The 18711-nt window shown below is 37.8% G+C and overlaps 1 protein-coding gene across 1 annotated transcript in view; it reads right to left on the bottom strand.

Annotated features, from left to right (window-relative positions):
* UVSSA (UV stimulated scaffold protein A) overlaps window positions 1-18711 on the bottom strand; it is a 58988-nt gene that overhangs the window by 18537 nt on the left and 21740 nt on the right. The window contains exons 7-9 of the mRNA XM_072862340.1: window positions 15720-15831; window positions 1694-1871; window positions 277-429 (exon numbers count right to left, since the gene is read on the bottom strand). Coding sequence (XP_072718441.1) covers window positions 277-429; window positions 1694-1871; window positions 15720-15831 — 443 coding nt within the window. The remainder of the gene's footprint in view (window positions 1-276; window positions 430-1693; window positions 1872-15719; window positions 15832-18711) is intronic.

The raw sequence follows: 18711 nt of genomic DNA, 5'->3' as shown, positions 1-18711 counted from the left end.
TGGAGTAAGTGATGCCATGCTGCAAATAATACACAAACATGAAAGAGCAGAAAAAATGTGCTTTGAAGCATCAAAGGATATTTAATTAGTATCACATCTTCTCAAAACAAATAACATTTTAAGGTAGAATTTCTGACTTTGTTTATGGGTCCTACAGCACAAGGGAAGAAGAAAAGTAATTATCAAAAGAAACAGCAGTCACTCCTCTGCATGACCTCTGAGGACAAGTAAATCTATATATTTGTTTAATTTGCCTTAAAAGAAAAAGAGCATTACTTGAGAATCTTCCCAGCACTTGGCTGATCCTGTCCCCAGTAGTGAAGATCTAATCCAAAAGGCATGAGGGGAGCTTTAGCCCTTTCTTCTTCCAGTTTTCTCCTCTTACCGTCAGGCTCTTCCAAAGCTGCTGGCTCAGTAGTTGCAGAGTCACTGGAGAAAGTTGATGAAAAGTCAATACAGAACAGCAACAATCACAATAACTTTTTCTCTTTTTTCATTAGATTTTCACACCAACGCTAATATTGTCTTAGATCTAGGACTACAACTACCTTTACAGGGTTGTCCTTTTCTTTTCTTTTTTTAAAGGATACAGACCATAACACCATACACTCTAAGCAGAACACACTGCACCACAAAGCTTAACTGCACATTCAGCTAAAGCTAGATAAAATGTATTATACCATGGGTGTAGAAGCCTGGAGATCTAACAGCGGCAGCAGTGGATCATACACGCTATACTGTAACAAGAACTATTGATGTGGCAAACCATTTTTTAGAAAGATCTTGCTTCTGTAAACTCATGCCCATGTTTGCATGGCAGTCACACAGATTGCTAAGTCTTTGGTTTTGTTGACAAAATTCCATCTTGCAGACTTATAATACTCATTGTGCAACACCACTACAGAATTCATTAGTCCTCAAAAACCAGAAGTACTACTATGGAGACCTTGACTATTCACTGGTAGAGCTGCAAATGGTCTTAGTCAGCTTTCTGACTTTTAGGTGAGTAAGGTGACTTAACTTTTTAAAGATTAAAAATGTACACCTGAATACTCCAAATAGTTCTAATGAAGCAAACCCCTTTCTCTTTCTGAGATTACATTCCAGTTTGCTACGTTTTGGGGGCTTTCCTGGCCAATGCAGTAGTGTCTTTTCAGGAAAATACTACTAAGTAGATTACTCCAGTCTTATCCCCAAATCACAGATAAATGCTAGACAAGCCTGGAGTTTCACCAAGCTTTGAATAGGACTGACAACAAATATGTCTTTGGAACCAGTAAAACACGCCTCCAGGCAGCACTGCCGGTGTAAGTCATTAGGAACCAAGAGATAGTTGAAATGACTTTCTAATTTAGTATTAAGATACATTCTGTTTAGTTACTCCAATAAATGGGGATGGTTTTTTTTTTGTTAGGAGAGAAGGAAATGTTTTATTTTTTCATGGAGGCCATTTACACCAAATAAAACCTAAACCGAGTAGTAAAAGATTCCTTAAAAGCCTGGTGCAATCACTAACAGAATCCCCAATATTAAGCAGTGAATGTACATCTCAGTAGAAGAATTGTAACTTCAAAATGAAACCAAGACAGCCTTAGCAGCTTGCCTAGTTCATGAGCACTTTTCTGTGTGCTTTCGTGACTAATAAATACAAGTAAGAGCAAGGGGTTTCTACAAGAATTGAAACAAAGATAACCTGGCACGTGGAGGTGGTAACTTCGGTAGTTTGTCTCTAATAAGTTTCAGTGTGGCAGCTGCACAGGTTGGATCAAGTTCATCTTCATTCCCTTTCAGCTGGGCGCGGGAGCTCAGCGGAGCTGGTCCTATTGCTGTCTTCCCCACCGGTGCTTTTGGAAGTGACTGGGGTTCTAGCCCTGCAAAAAACCTTGATGTTTAGGAGCGATTTGCTTCTCCCACCCTCAACGCTTCACAGCAGGGCCAAATAGCTCAGGATGCTGATTACACATCTTACTGCTTTCAGTTTGCATTAGACATCAATCCCACTCAAAGACAGAGAGATATTTGTGCCTGTGAAATTTTTCTTATTTTGGATCAGAAACATACTAAGTAACTAACTACAGCAAACCAACTTTTAAATTTGTATGACATGGTGTGACAACACAGAATGATGTTACTTCACCTTGGAAAGAATGATTTTAACAATATGTCTGCCTAAACTGCAATACTGCTTTTTGTATATAAGTTTCTAGTGTCACATCCACTTGCTGGTATGTAATTTCTGTACTCAAGGTTATATCAAGGTAAAATAGAACAAAGGAACTATTGGCACTAGTGTTTAACACCTAGAGTCCCAAAAGACATCTAAGAGCAGTCGAAAGCAAAAGGAAAGGCATACATCCATATCCTCCTTTGTGCCGAGAATAGTTGAGTTTCGATTCCTAAATACAACCGCAAACAGAATTATCTGGAGAACATTCTTCTTTCACAGATACTAAAAAACACGGTTTGCCAAGATAACATATCTAAGTGCTGGCAGAAGCAATGAGTATACCCACGGAGTACGCTCAAGACACAGTAAATGCCTGAGGTACACCTGAGGAACAAGCCCACTGCAAGGCAGTACCAGGTATTGATGTTCAGCACCAGCAGCTCAGTGGTGGGGCAACTTAATTACTTTATGCAGCTAGATTAGACAGTCAGCCTGGACTGTAATGATGCAATTAGATAGGCTGAGCAGTTAGACAGCACATGCCTCTACCTGCTGAGCTAGAGAAGCAACTCTATTAGCCGGCAGTAGTAACGAGAACTTTTCATCCAACGACAGCTGAAAATGGAAAGACGTGATCCCTCACACTAATGTAATGGACTACATTTTCCCATCAGAAAACCTTTTTATAAGTGATTGAAATGCAAGGCCTCACCCCCCAAAAAAACTAAATCAACACAAAAAAGTCACAGTTTCACAAGACTAAAATTTTAAGCAAATTATCTCAGCCTTCTTATTAAAAGCAACCTGAGTTTACCTGACATGGTTTGGCCATTATTTAATTGGGACTTTTAGTCTCTTGACCACTTCTAGCCAGCCCTGAAGCTGTATCCAGAAGTATTTTTGCTTTGCTAATTTGCTTTGCTAATCATTAAATGTATCACAAGATACCAACTAAAAAAGGAAAAACTAATGTGGTATGACCTGCTCTCTGAGTGGGAAATTGCAGGACCCGTAGTAGCAGGTAGCTTTGGTGCGCAAAATATTTTCATTTCAGAGAAAAACATATTTTTCACAAACAAAATCAGAGCAACTTGCCCTGACCCCTTTTTCCACCTTATAAGTTCTTCCAGTAATTCATCCTGACCTCGATTCATTTCTACCACATGTTCCCTGTAACCTATGGAGTGCAACTATACAGAAGGCATTGCCTGACTCCAGCCACAGGTCAAGTTGCTGAGCTGGCAACCTTCTAGATCCTTCCCCTAGTACATATGGGTCTAAACTTTCCAAGTACCTAGATGAGGAGCCGAGTCCTTGTGCAGGGAATGACATCTTCTCCTCATTTTCCAAGGCCCCAAGCTCAGGGCACTGAGAAGGATGCCCTGTCAACCCCCTGCTTAACCTAGTTCCTGGCCATCCTCTCCCAGGAGGGAGCCGACAATCCCAATTCAAAAGCCACGAAGCTAGAGCCCCTCAGAAGGAGAGGGGAAACAAAAGCAGACATCCAGTTGGATCTGGCTTGCTTGTGTAGCCTTTAAATTTTGCTGCATAGAGCAAATGCCCACTTGAGTAATTCCTAGATCTTCTGAATACAGCTGACTCCAGAGAGAAGAGAGAGCTCCAGAATACTCTCAAGGATGAGGACTCTTCCAAGACCATCTGAGACCCCATGTCTCTCTAGTATGGCTTATACTGGTAAAAATGAAGGAAAATGTTTTCAGGGCAGGGGACAGTAATGACAACTATGTCAGATGGCTCACCTTCCCCTTTCAAAACAAAGGATGGAAGGAAATAGGATCTGGAGAAGGAAGGAGGATGAGAGCATGCTAGCCATCAGCAGTCAATAAGCATCCACAGAGAATTCTCCTCTGTCTTATCCTCACTCTTCCACGACAAGTTAATACATTCCTTCTGCTTATCCAGTGTATGACAAAGAGAAATGTGGGCCATTTTAACAAGACAGTTGAGGGGAGGCAAGTACATCCATGATGCGACTTGCGTGTGATAGTATCTTCCCATGTCCACAGAGAGACCAGACTCAGCTCTGACAGGCTGATGCATTCCACCTTTCCAAGAAAAGACTACTTGAGTAACATGTAGATACCCCACAGGAGCGAACACACATCTGAGAGTGGGTATTTCAGTACTGCCAGTCCTGCGGCTGCCCCAGAAAGACTTCAGGAAGTACCCAACGGTCCGAATGTTGACAGGCAGCAAGCACTGCAGAGTGGACAAAAAGACATTCACCACAGTCTGAAGCCAGTGTCAAACCCAGCTCTTCTCTGACTCCCTGTTCTGCTCTCTGGAAAACACCCTAAAACCAAAGCCCGCATTCCTAAGGCAGTGCATCTTGAAAGACAGTGCTGCTCGAGCTGTCCAACACTTCCTGGGAATTGAAGCTAGCACGGATTGTGATGCAAAGATGGATCACCCCTTTTTCACTTTTTTGTCCTCAGATGGGAGATGAGAACCTGCCTACCAGCTGTAGACAGACACAGGCCATCCTGCTGTTGGCTGGTGATGCTGCTGAGCATGTCTGACACTACTACTCCCTTACTCAGTCATGCCCACGTCACATTCGCTAATGAAAGCGATGAAAATGCCATATTCACCTTGTTATCTAACTTATCTTCCCAAACTCAACAAGACTTTAAAGAACATTGTTAAAAAAAAAAAAATTTAAAGGACTAATCTGTGCATTGGAAAAGGGTCTCAAAATTAGCAGAAAGACAAGCAATAAGGGAAATTATAATTATGCATAATAGGATGGCTCTAAGCAGAGGAATATCTAGGCTAAATAGCAAGTGAAATTATTTCATGACATTTATTAGGCTGGGGACTTGCCATTCGAGAGGGATAATGGTGCCTCCATAAAAGTGTTTTTTCAACAGCACTTAATATTTCACTGAAGGGAGCCAGTGTTGAATTTATGTATCTGGAAAGGAGGCAGGATAGGACTCCATCTCAGCTCCTGTCATAGGCTAGAAAGCACCTTCTTAGGTGCTTTGTATCAAAGTGAAACAGAATTAACCCAAAAGATTCTGTTATAACCACACTTTAGAATCATCAGGATTTGGAAAAGTAAACTTCCTTTTATGACAGAAACAGTTACAAACAAACAGGCTCTTTGGCATGAACAAGGTTAGCTGAGAAAAATATGTGATAGACTGTATCTATAATGTGGAATTGCTTAGACTGTATTCAGCATTGAAAAATTGCCTTTTTTCTCTGTTTTTTTTTTAAAGGACAAGAATACCTTTCTGAAAAGCATTGTTTAAAGCAACAGTTTGGAGAGCACTTGTATGTGTACTATTTACAAACTGTCTTGAAGTCAGAAGGTAGCAGGTTTGTGCCTCTCACACCTCTTTTCCTCTTCAAAGAGAATACGTGCATATGTATTAAAAGTTCTCAGAAAGCCTTAGTTTTATTCCAATTTTTCCCTACGATGTTTATGGAAAGCATAATTGCTTATTCACTACACTGATTTTGTTGGAGGATGCAAACAGCAGAGACAAGCAGTCAGCAACACACAGAAAAGGCAAGAGAGATAAATGGACAATGTGACATTTAGGTAGATAAAAATCACATCCAAAAGATCAATATAGGAATTCTTAAGAGTTACAAGAACAAAATATTTTCCCATTGATTTCTTATTTTAAACCATTAACAGAAAAATGGCTAAAGGTAAATACACTACAACATCAGTAACACCACTGCTATTGTGGATTTTTTTTTTTTTTACAAAATATTTGTTTATAAAGTTAGGTTTTGCTAACAAGATAAAGACAAGAGTCACCGTGCAGGCAGCCCTAGCTGAATGGTATCAAATGTCAGGGTGGGGTGGGTTTTTTTTGTTTTATTTTTAAGATGTAGATGGGATTAAGTGCAGTTTTAAAAGTAAAATTCCTCTTAAGAATTCTGCTGTTCTGTGTATTTTATTAACGCAAGTACAGTAACTGGGTTAAATTGTTCCAATAGCAGCTTTTAGAAAGAATCATAAAAATGTTCAAATCCCCTTTTTTGTTTAAATTGACCAAATGGCACCTATTTGCCTGAAGCAATAAAGTAGACCGTGTTCACAAGATAAATCGATAGAAGGAAAGAGAGAGGCTGGGGTTTCAGCTGAAGTTAGGCTGCTGAATGCTGACATTATTGATTTTAGCTAGTTCAGCTGGCCTTGTAATTAAAATGTAAATTTGAGAAAGAGATTATGTCCTGACAGAAATGGTGGGATTAGGGGGAGATAAAAGCCCCTCAGTGAAAATTCAGAGAAAGAGCAAGCACAGGTTTCCTCAGCTGTGTGGATTTAGACGAAATCTAGCTACTTCAGATTCACTTAAGTTTAATTGAAAAAACGGAGCTAGAATATAAACAGATATTATGGACTTCAACTTTCCTGAAAAAATATAATAATTTCTGTTTCCCATTTGTTGAATCTTAGTTAGGCCAAATGTATATGACGTATACTAGTACAGACACTCTCCAAGACTGTCAGGAAAATCCAGCAGTTCAGGTACAATATTTCCCCACTTACCCTCTAGCATGCTCATAATGAAAAAAACAGCACGTATTTTACTCAGGAAGCACGATAAGCTTTACTGCTAAGTGAACAGAACTTTGCAAAGCTTACTTCATATGGACTTGCAGTCCAGAGGGTTCAAGTCAATGTCTGGGGCATTGCTTCCAAACAGCTTCAGTGTTTCAGGATGGGTTCTGCTATATCTCTCCATGCACAAATGTGTGTGTGAACAAAATTAACATAGGTGATCATATGGTAGGAAGATTTCATTATCTCTGAAGGTTCTGCTACTCATAAGGGATGGAGATTTGAATTATATGTCATCCCTGACAGATATCTGATCTTTATGAAGCCATCACAAATTAAAGAAATATTCATTTGGGTTTTTTTATTTGGGATCAGATTTCATCTCTCGCTACCTAAAAAAAAAATAATGATAATAAAAAAATCGGGCTCTTTTCTTGTTAGTATCACTTCAGCTACACAGAACTCTAAAATGAGGGGAAAAAAAATATCTGTTATGAACAAAACCTTAAAAGTATTCATACAGGGATAACACTGATTAAAACTCACCATTTATTTTGTAGAAAACTTCTTCTTTAATTTTACATAGACACAGTTTCTTATCTTACCCTTGAACACCACTAAACAAATCTCTGTCTGCAGCTGCTAAGGGAGGATGCTGAAATGCCAGAGGTGGCTTTAGCAAATATTCTCACAGCACGCATAAGTTGCTTTGAGTGCACACACAGCTTATCACACGGACAACTGCACATATTAATATTTCTGTATAAATGACACAACTTTTTAAAAGCTGTCAAGGGGTCTTTTATAAACAGAGGTTTTAAACAACCAAAAAAGATGCCCCCAGTGGCCTTTGAATGCAGCTATGCTCATTTACATTTATCTAAAATTTTAGAATTCTACTTTGGAAATTCAAATTAAAGAAAAAAGATAATGACTATATTAGTTAACTAGAAGAGTTCATTAACATTACATAAATACTTTGTTTGGCTTACTGGAATTACAGAATATGGTAATTTGTTATAATGTTAATTCTCATTAACTAACTCTATTTATTGTTGTTTTACAATCATAGCTAAGAATCAGAATAAACCAAAGAAGCAGAGTTTAGAGTAAAACTTTTCTACACCTTACATCTTGATCTTTTAAACTTCTTGCTTATCATCTTGCAGTCCCTGGTCATTGCATAGTTCCTATGAGGTACACTACTATCGCAAACTACTCAGAATTATCATCAGCATCCTGTGCAGCGACTATTAAATTCTAAGAACTTTAGGAGGAATCAAATATATCCCATGTCCTGTCAGATTTTCTGGGAACCTTATTTACATAGAAGGAGCTTGCCTGAGAGTGAGGAAGGGTTTGCATGATGAACTGATTAGGATGCATCAGAAGAAATATCTACAATCATCACTTCTATGTGGATGTAGAAGTATTTTATTGGAAGTCCTAATCATGTTTTTAGTAAACGTGCAAAGTTATCTTCATTCCAAATACTGTATTATAATAAGCTTTACTCAATTATTGTCCTAAGTGTAGCTATATAGAATATGTGTTTGTCCATATACACATATATTCAAAACATACTAATATAGTGAGGCAATCTCACTTGTAAACTTTTAATTAAATACTTCTAATGTTGTAAATACTAAGAAAAATTGAGACCACACAACACATATTTGATTATAGCAGTTCAGGACTGGGGTCCTAGCTTCAATGCTGAATATTTGTTATCTATACATTTATGGTAAATCAATGCATGCTACTTCAATCATGTAACAACTATGTCTGACTTTTTTTTTTTTAAGGATTTTAGTAGTATTAATAGAAATCTTATTTTAAATACTAGACTCTTGTCTAGGGAGAGAAGCACAACTGGTGTTAACTGCATTTTCCAAATTTGGGAAAACAGAACCCAAATTTCACAGGGCAGTGAAAGGTAAGTAGGTAATCTGCTTGTCCTTCCCCCTGCAAAACATGATTTTTTTTTTCCCCTTAAAGAAGTCAAGTAATACCCACAAGTCCATATTTAGCCTAGATACTGTAATTCTAAGTCTCAAATTCAGTTCCTGAGAATTGTGTTTCACACGTTCTGAAGTGTGCAGGTTTGTTTTTGCTGTGGTCTCCACTGAGCTGTTTCTCCATGTAAAACTGTTTTCCGTGTTCTTCACATGCAGAAAGAATTCTCTCAGGAAGCTCCTGAGGTTTGGAGACCAGACAAATCAAACCAGTCTAAAAAGCTATTAGGCTTTTAAAGCAGAACGCAGACAAACTGAGAAATCATTGTAGTAAGGAAAGAGAAAGCTTAAGTATCATTTTTAATTTCCATTTAGCCAGCATTTGTGTCTATTCAGTGATTCAACAGCCAGTAGAATCTCAGCAACTTCATTACCAAATATTAATGCCATCAAAACCATTTATTTTCATCACAACTAAGGTAGGGCACAATCATTTGGTTAATCACAGTGATGCACATTTTTGTGACCTGTAGCTGATGAAAGCAATTGGCCAGACTGCTCTTCAGACATACATCTTGCCCCAGATAAACCCACCTTACATTTTGTATGAAATATAGCTACCTGCTAGCAACAGAAGCTGCTGTACCGATCCCACACTTGTGTCCTCTTACTCGCATTGAGTCATCCTTGAGTCAAGTCTACTTCATGATCATTGCCATGATAATCAAGCTCTCTCCTGTGGAAGCCTAGACTTGATCAACACCCTACCACTTTAAAAGCTATTACAAAATTACTTTTAGTAAGTTTTTCAAATATACCTACCTCTGGGGAACCTCAATCAATCCTAGTAACAGAAAACTAAACCAAGTATTTTCCTAAAATACTAATAAGCACTGAAAACAAGTCTTTCACTGAGTATTTCAGAGATGTTTAGATGTTGTAGTTAGGGATGTAAACTCAACACTTAGCATTTGTACTTTTTCCTCATGACTTCCAGAAGATTTTCATGTGTACTATTAAAAAAACCCCACGGAATAGAGGAAATCCTAACTGTAAAATCAACAGATAATCATTCTGTATCAACTAAATCTGTTAGATGCTTCTATGGAGGCAAAAAAGACCAGTATGAAAGCCATCATTTCTTCACAGGTCAAAATAAGTGGTTTCTATTTTGCATTATCAACACTTGCATACATGCCCTTTTTGCCATGTTTAGCTTTAAATCTGTTATATAAAACAGCAAAACAGCCTTTTTATGGGAGAAACTTCATTTAGATGTAGGATAAAAGAGCACATTACTATTGTATGCAGTAACTAAAACCACTGTTTTCCTAATTCCTACATCAAAAATGAAGGAGATAAATAGAGCTAAGAAAGAGTCAGCATAGTGAAGCTACACAGCAATACATGTGGTTAGATGCAAGGCTTCAAATTCAGTGCCGCTGTTCTCGGCATGACACAGATGAAACATTAGTACTTGACCACACAAACGAAAACATTTAAAAGCATTTAGAAAATCTTTTCTGTAGGGAATAAAAGAATCAGATTCCAATAAATTAGTAATTAATTTTCCTATTTTTTTAAATCCACAATGATGATTCTACTATATTCCTCATTTCTGAGGCAGTTTTGCTTTTAATCATTGTGTCCCTTGCATGTCTTGATGGATGCCAGTCAAGAGAATAGAATTTTTAAAAACAATATACATGGAAGTCTGCTGCTTAGGTACAGATTAGCGTATACCTAGTCAATACAAACAAGTGCAATTTTCTGAATAAATGCCCTGAAATGCATGACTTACTGCTTCAAAACTGAAAATTCAACTATGCATTAGTCTATGCAGTATTTTATTGTTATTTCTAATACAAGCTTTTTAATGTTCAGAGAAGATGCAAAAAGCTAGAAAAACCTCACCTTTAATGAATGGTCACAATAGCAAGTTTATTCATGTTTCTAAAATGCTCAGCGAGAGCTGCACTAGACAACTTGTGTAGTCTGAAGCACTCCTAATTCTATGTAAAAAGCAGGTGGCAACTTCTCTACTAAGGAAATAGTCTGGTTTTGTACACCTCATTTGTTCAACTGGGGTGTAAACCTTCTTTCCCATGTTGCTATGACATTTTATACTGGAAAAAAAAAAAGCTACTTAACACACAGAAAAGGCATGACCCAGACACCATCAGATTAGGAAAGGCAGCGTAGGGACATCTAACCCACAAAGGCACATCACTCTGTGATGGGAAGAGGGAAGAATTTTTGAGATGGCTAGAACCAACCCTTGGGATTTTAGAACTGCAGCTTTGTATCCTGATATGATAGAAATCCCAAGCAGGCTTTAAGATGCAGTGTGAACCACTGAAGTAGCTATCAGGGACCTAAAAACGTTTTGGCTCAAGGCTCAAATACAAGAGAAATAATCTGGTTAACCAGAGTTGAAATAATGGTTTGTGTTCTTGATTGTACAGTCATTTCTCATAATTTCAGGTAAGGATGAAGCTTGATAACCAGTAGACTGCTTTCATGCTAATACTCCGAAGTCAGATGGCTTCCTCATGTCACCACTTGTAAAACAGCAATAGCACTTCCCTGTATCTCAAAGTAGTATTGCAGAAGTAAGTTCATGAATGCGTGAATTGAGACACAGACAAGAATTATGAATTGAGAAAACCCATTAGCAGACAATAGTTGCTGGAGGTGGGTGCTTTGAACTAGATCTGAGAATTGTTCCATTTTTACACGGGAAAGCACATCTCTCAAAATGGATCACTTCCCCATGTGGTTCAGAACTCAGCTGCAAGCTATGTCAAGACCATCGAGGGCAGGAAGGAATCTCTTTATCCTGGTGTCAGCACCAAATTTGGTCTATGGCACAAGAACGACGTCAGAAGCAGCACAGTTCCATCCCTTACCTTACCCACCTTAAGGCTTTAAGCCAATGCAACTGACAGCTGACCAGCAAAGGCTGGAATGTGGGAAATCTCAAGTGGAAACAAGATTTTTCTCTCTCTCTAAAGCTTTCTTTTAAATGAATAATGCCTCAATTTTTAAGGGGTTAGCAATACTAGCCATACAAAGGCAATGGATATAAGTGACATCGGTGCAGGGTGCTGAGAACCCAAGTAACCCTATGAAAATTATTTTCACAGCGCTGTTTCTTTTTCAGCCCAATATTCCTCTTTAGTAACACAATGTATTTAAAATGGCTCTGTGGTACCACAGGATAGCTAGTCTCTTGTCTATTGCAGACATCAGGTGCAAGTGTAAATAAGGATTATACAAATGGGAGGTCGTTAAAAGTCTGGTAATGCTAATTTGGCATGACACCCCTAATGGGTTATATCTTCACACTTCAGTTATCTAATCACCTAAATTCTTTTAACAAATTTACATTTCATCTTATACATGGAGATTCAAATTGACTTGTTTAATTCTCCCTCCACCCAAACTGTACCCATGCTCAGTTCATCTTATATATTAAATATCATAATCAATTTTGAGATCATCATCTTCAACTACATATACACACAGATAATACAACTCCACATGTCTATATACTTATGCATACAAAACTTCCCCTGTCTCTAAATACCTTTTCATTTTTCACAAACTTTTCAGATCTCAGGAAAAACACAAATATACATATGCATCATCAGAAATAGCATCTCAGCTTGAAATTTACCTTGCTGGTAGGATACTTCCATTTTCCTAAGAGAAGTGAAAGGGAATAAAGTGACTTTTAAATCAATAATTTAAATGTCACATTTCAATCCGTTTCCACAGTCCCATTTTACAGCTTTGTTTTCCTGTTTAGTATAAAAAAATTAATCTGAGGAGCTGTTCACTTTTCCTGGTTTGTTCAGGAAAAGTAACACCACAAGGAAAAAAGTTTTAAACTGTTCACACCTACATAACACTGAGATTTTATTTTACATGGAAGGTTTAACATTACGTGTTAGAACATTCCATTTGCACAGACTTTCATTTTCTTAGGTCGGAGTCCTTGTGAACTAAAAGTGAACTAAAGAAATGTAGCAAAATCTCACCTGGATTATATTAAGATAAAGCTAAAGTCACTGCTATGATAACTGTGCTTGCGTATGGAACAAAGAACCATATTTAATTAGAGAGGTGGCTGCCTAACACAGCCAACTCTTGATGACAACATGCTACTATGAAATCAATACATGCTTGTGTATTCTAATATGATAATTCACTTTTCTAAATGTGCCAAAGGGATGCTTATTTTGGTTTGGCTTATTAAAAACACATGCAGAACAGAATCCAGTAGAGCAAATACAGTTCTCCATTTTCCTCATGCAGACCTGAAGCAATTACACAGAAGTCAGTTGGTTTACACAATAGTTATATATCGGCTTCTGAAATAGATTTTGAACTAGTAACTGACCGGTTGGTCCAAGAAAGCACTTAAGTACACAAAGACAGAAGAAAACACATGCTTAAAGATTGCCTGAATTCTTTTCAGGAGCTCTGAATTCTTTTCAGACTCTTCCCTGAACTGGGAGCTTACATAATAACTTTAAACGGCAGCAGGAAAAGCTGAATGCCTTCAGGAACATCAAGAATGGTTAATTTCTTTCAAAATGTTATTTTTAACAAACACATTAGATAAAGAACAGCCAAGTGTGACCATTAGCTCCTACATAACTACATGTATACAAAATGAGAGGTTTTGTTTTCTGATTGATTGGCTTCTTCACTATAATATATTTTCCTATCAGCAATAGTTTAAATACAATTTGGGAATTTCTTAATCCATTTTATATAGATTTTTAAAATATGCTTGAGTAGATTGGAGGCTTGTTCTTTTATCCTTTTCCATGAGGAGGAATTCAAATAGCAGCAAAGTATTGTGTTAGTGTGATACAAAAGGTGGTAAGTTGCTTTATTTTTTAAAAACATGTGTCCATGAGGAAGACAGGGGAGGAAAGGGAGAGAGGGAAGAGATGAGTACATTTCACTTCCAGTGGAAGTTGACAAGCATAAACAGAACTTCCCATGTTAGGATTTATCACGCTGCTGTTAAAGATATGAAAAACAAGGTCCAGTGCCTGGCATTATTAAGAAAATACCGGTTTTGGCACAAGAAATACTGCCAAAGGAAGGAAAAAAAAAATTCAAAGAAGAACCATAGCTATGTTAATAACTAACCTCATTTGCTCATTCATTTCCTATCATACCAACGTTTTTGGACTCTTTCATTAGCTACATATCCATAAGAAGCTTTTCACAACTGTCTGGAAGGCTGCTACCCTTCTCTTCTATTATATTCCTTTTTTGAAAGTCCCATTGTTAGCAATAATTAGAACTTATTCAGTGTTTATTGCAAGACTGAGGTAGTTGGGGTAGCCAACATATACTGGTATAATTTTATCAAAATATAACATTTTTTTCCGTGAACAAAAAAATAAAAAGCTGCCAAGCTCCTGAGTTTGCGTCCTACAGCCCTTCACCACTGTTCCGTGTTCTCGCCTAACACACACATCCACTTCCCATTTCACTACCTCAATACTCCCAGTTCCACTTCACCTTCCCCAACTCTTGGTTGGACAAAGTAAGTGCCTACAGACCACTTCAAGCAACACATATGCTAAGAGTCATGCCAAACCACATTGCAGCTACCTGCTCACCAGGGCACTAGTCTAATCTCAGTCCTCTATACAGTTGCTAATTTCCACATTTTTTTAAAGGCATGGAGGAATGGAGACACCTACCTCCTTTGAACAAACTGGAACCAGCCAGTTGGACTTGCTGCAAGTCCTTAGGTAGGGAATACAGATACAGAGATAATCAGTGCAGGTCTTACTTCCCAGGGTGTCCTGGTAGGTTAAGTCTACATGGGGTAGATGGACTGAGGCACTAGCAGGACTTCACACCTGGAGACATCCTTGAGCTGACCCCAGCCACTACAGGTTATCATTATTGACCATCTTTCACCGTCTGTAGTCAAATTTCATGTCAGGAGACAGTAAAAAGGTCACTTGAGCTACATCATCTTGAGTTTACACAGGCACACCCCCTTGTTTCAGCAAAAAGAAACATTTGGCTTATACAGGTAATAGCTGCAGCCAGACTTTTATGATGCAAACTGCAGATAAGTTAAAAATAAGCATGAACAGCATTGAAAAAGGCACAACACAGCACCAATCTTACACAAATACTCATGGATAAATGTAGGAGCAAGAAGCTTATTACAGTGTCCAAGGTTTTTAACCTCTGTCTGATGGCAGCTGCCCTTTCTTTCTCTACAATGTACTGAAATCTTCTGAATCTTAAAATACACAGTGCTGCACAGAGGCAAAGCTGCAGACACTTAATAAGCTAGATGTACAAAGGACAAGGAGCAATGAACTGAAATTTAATTATTTAAGATGAACTTTCCTCAGTAACTCCCCTCTCAATTTCACAAAAACACATTGTAAGTATATCTTTATTTTAAAAAATTATCTTTAGAATGCATTAAAAGAAGGCAAGATTATATTTTGTCATCTGGTATGTGCTCAGTGGCTATAATTCTGCACTTGAAGGCTGAACTCCATTTAACGTCTTGTGATAGCAACACCCAAACAAAAGCCTTCTTTTGAGCTCTAAGTTGGCCACCCTATGGGAAGAAGTGGCTGCGCATCTCCAACTATTATTAATGCAGGTGGTAGTATAAAACCTTATCCCATCTCACCAGACTGTTACCAGTATTTCTAATATTCAGGCTCATTTCCAGCTTTACTTTGCAATCTTTTCACTCAGAGTATGTTTTTAGCACACTCATAAGCATACATGGTGCTGCTTCTGGCTCTAAACTACAGTGGAACATGATGGAATGAAATAAGCTTCTCATCTCAGTTGCTCTTGCTCCTAGAAAGTATTTGTTTATCTAGAGCCAATCGCTGCTCCCGTATCTATGTAATGACTTCCCCATAGCAGTCAGAGATTACCCACACTGCTGATCACTTTATTACTTCAGAATGGCTGTTTATTTACTTTAGTGCAGCAGTAACATGCAGGGATAAAGCTTGTCACAGCTGGGCAAACTCACCATATTCCTTACGCAGGTGGTCTGGAATGTGGGGCTCATAACCTTCCTTCTCAGGGACCTCCACAAATTCATCTTCGTCCTCACTGTCGTCATCATCATCGTCGGCTTTCATCTACAGAGATATTTTTGTTGTGGTTTTTTTTTTTTTTTAAACATGAAGACTGCTTTTCATTTCCCTTCACATTGAAAATATTTCACAGACATCTTGATAGCCCTACTGAGCCTGCTCTACGTCAAAAGTATTTCCCTAATTACGTATTTAATCTTTATCTAAGATTAGGCCTTTGCTTAACATTTTATCTCTAAAGCCATACTCTATCCTAAGGGCTTCTTTAAAGCCTCTTTTATCCATTAGAACACATGCAGTTGGTGAAGTCTGACAAAGTGTGAAGCTATAAAATAAGACCAAAAAAATCTTGAAATAACATCAAGATTTTGACTTAATGAGCAAATTATAGCCTTATCTCTTCTCCTTGGGTTGATTTTACTCATTTAGCTGCACCCAAATACTCTGTGGCATGTTAAATAGTATCACAAATTGTTTAAGAGCTCAAAACCAGAGCAGGCAAACAGGAGGGGAAGCTGAAGGACTGGCAAGCTAATACTGACCAAAGTAAGAATATTCAGATCTGTACATTACAGTGTTTCACTGTGTTTCTTCACAACAGCACTAAAAATAATTTCATACATTAATTTCTTAACTAATTCGGTACATCCTAACCATACCATTAGACTGCACACATTACTATGGTCAAGACCAACAAAATGGTATTTTAAAAACGTGCACTTGGTCTATACTGCAGTCTGAAATTGAATATCTATGACTAGCTGAAAAATAAAAATGAAGTTCCTACCAACTAACCAGGGTAATTCATTCACATAAGTGGCTTCCTATATATCATTTCAGGTAGCTACTAGTATACATGTGCCAGCAAGTCTCTACATTTCTTTTTTCTAAGCTTGTTCCATACCTGAAAATGAATTTTTCTTCTATACTACACATAAGCTAAAAGAATCTGTGCCACCTCAGACATGGCCTGTACTATCAGAACTTTAAAATAGCAAATGCCAACTGCCCTAAAACATGCAGCAATGATGAAGACTTTATGCTTTATTTCCTTTGCCCACCTTGGGAGTCACCTAATTCTTAATGACAACATAATTAGCACATTATTGTATGTTTGCCATGCACTTTCACAAGTCTGGGAAATAATAAGGGGTATCCACTAAAGCCAACCTTACCACAGGCTATCACTTTTTTCAACTTCACTGCAGCAAGCCAAAGAAATAGATAAGGAACGGTATCATTTTTACTATTTTTAGCCATGTTCTTTACTTCTCTTACTGCACCTGACTTACGTTGATATTCATATCAACTACTCATTGTTAGAAGCACCAGAGGATGCTGCAGGTTTTGCCTGCAGCAGAATTTTCCCAATTTAATTCACTACTCTAATCGTGTGTCACAGCTGCACAGCTGAGTTCCTTTAAATCATACATATACTCTGAAGCCAAAAAACCTAGAAACCAATCTTGGTTTATTGAATGTAGTTAAAAATTTAAAATAAATAACAATAATTTTAAAAAAATCAGCATTTCTTTTTGGTCAGTATTACTTGGAAGCTGGACTGAACTAATTTCTAATAAAGATTAATTGATATTAATACACATATTGATACACTTTAACATATAACGAATGGATGGTGCAAGTTAGAAGTACAATTCTTCCCTTTGTTTAAAAAAATGACTTTAAGAAAGCTGCAGTTCCAGGGCGGAGGGGGGGGGGAGAAAAAAAAGATTTACTGTCCTGAAGAATAGAGTAGATTTACTACGGCATTCTTACCAGAGAACACCTAATTAGTCTTCATTTTAAAATAAAGTCCCAGCATAATCATGTTTGAAAGTACCCTGCTGCCAATGGCAGGTAACAACCACAAGGTAGTCTCTTCAGCCCACTTATCACTGCCTCGAGAGTTGCAAACATTCATGCTGGAGGATCCTCCACCCTAGTTTACTTTGTTTCCCACTGCAATAATTTTTCCTCATCTAAAGGAAAGAAGCAACTCAGGCCCTACCTGGCATGGCCAAGACAGATGCACGCTGAACCTGACCTCCACAGCAGAAACCAAAATAGAGCTCTAATGCAAAGAAAGGGTCAAATATTCTACCACTAATCACAAACTCAAAGGCACTAGACATGAAAGAACATCTGTGTTAAACTGCAACTTTTCGAAGACCTTCTCAATGGCCTTTAGAAAGAAAAACATCATCAGGTTTTGTACTCTGCACAATAGAAGGCGGCTAGAGACTGAAGAGAAGTTAGTTTGTTTGTATTTTGGTTTCAAAATTCTGCTGGCGTTGTCATCCCCTTTTTATCTGTTAGGGGCAATTTAATTAAGTTCAGAAATAACATCCACTCCCATTTCTCCAGCTAGAAGCAGGGCAACATCATATTTTCCATACTTGGGTTCCATTTCTCATTCAGCTATTAAAGAAGTTTCACCAAGCTAAAACTTGTCATGGATGATCTTAGTCTACAACTTTGTGCCATAATGTAAAAGCTGACTAACTTTCACATTATGAAACAGGGAAAGTAAATTCTGTGTATTTCCATAGTTTTTACTCAGAAGTAGTCTGTAAACAAATAAACAGCAACAAGTTTAAGGAATTGAGAAATAATGTCAAACTAGTAAGAGAAAGAAAATTCAGTTCAGACTGATCACTTAAGTTAAATCGCCAGATTATACCTAAAATATCAGTGGGTATAATACAAGTACTCACATGCATGTCATATCTGACAGGACTAGAAAGAATTCAGAAGAGTACTATCTTGAATTCAAATTTCTCCTCATTTGTTCACATGCCGTTGAAGGCACGTAGCTCTCTGTACATTAATATACTAAGATTCAGCGGGCTTCACTAATCTCCAACTTGAAAACTGTATTAGAAGCAACTTTGCTGTATCACCTGCATAGTCTAAAACTTTAAAGCA

The sequence above is a fragment of the Ciconia boyciana genome, chromosome 5 (genome assembly GCF_034638445.1).
Source record: "Ciconia boyciana chromosome 5, ASM3463844v1, whole genome shotgun sequence".
Classification (NCBI taxonomy): Eukaryota; Metazoa; Chordata; class Aves; order Ciconiiformes; family Ciconiidae; genus Ciconia; species Ciconia boyciana.
This window is presented reverse-complemented; position numbering and strand designations above follow the sequence as displayed.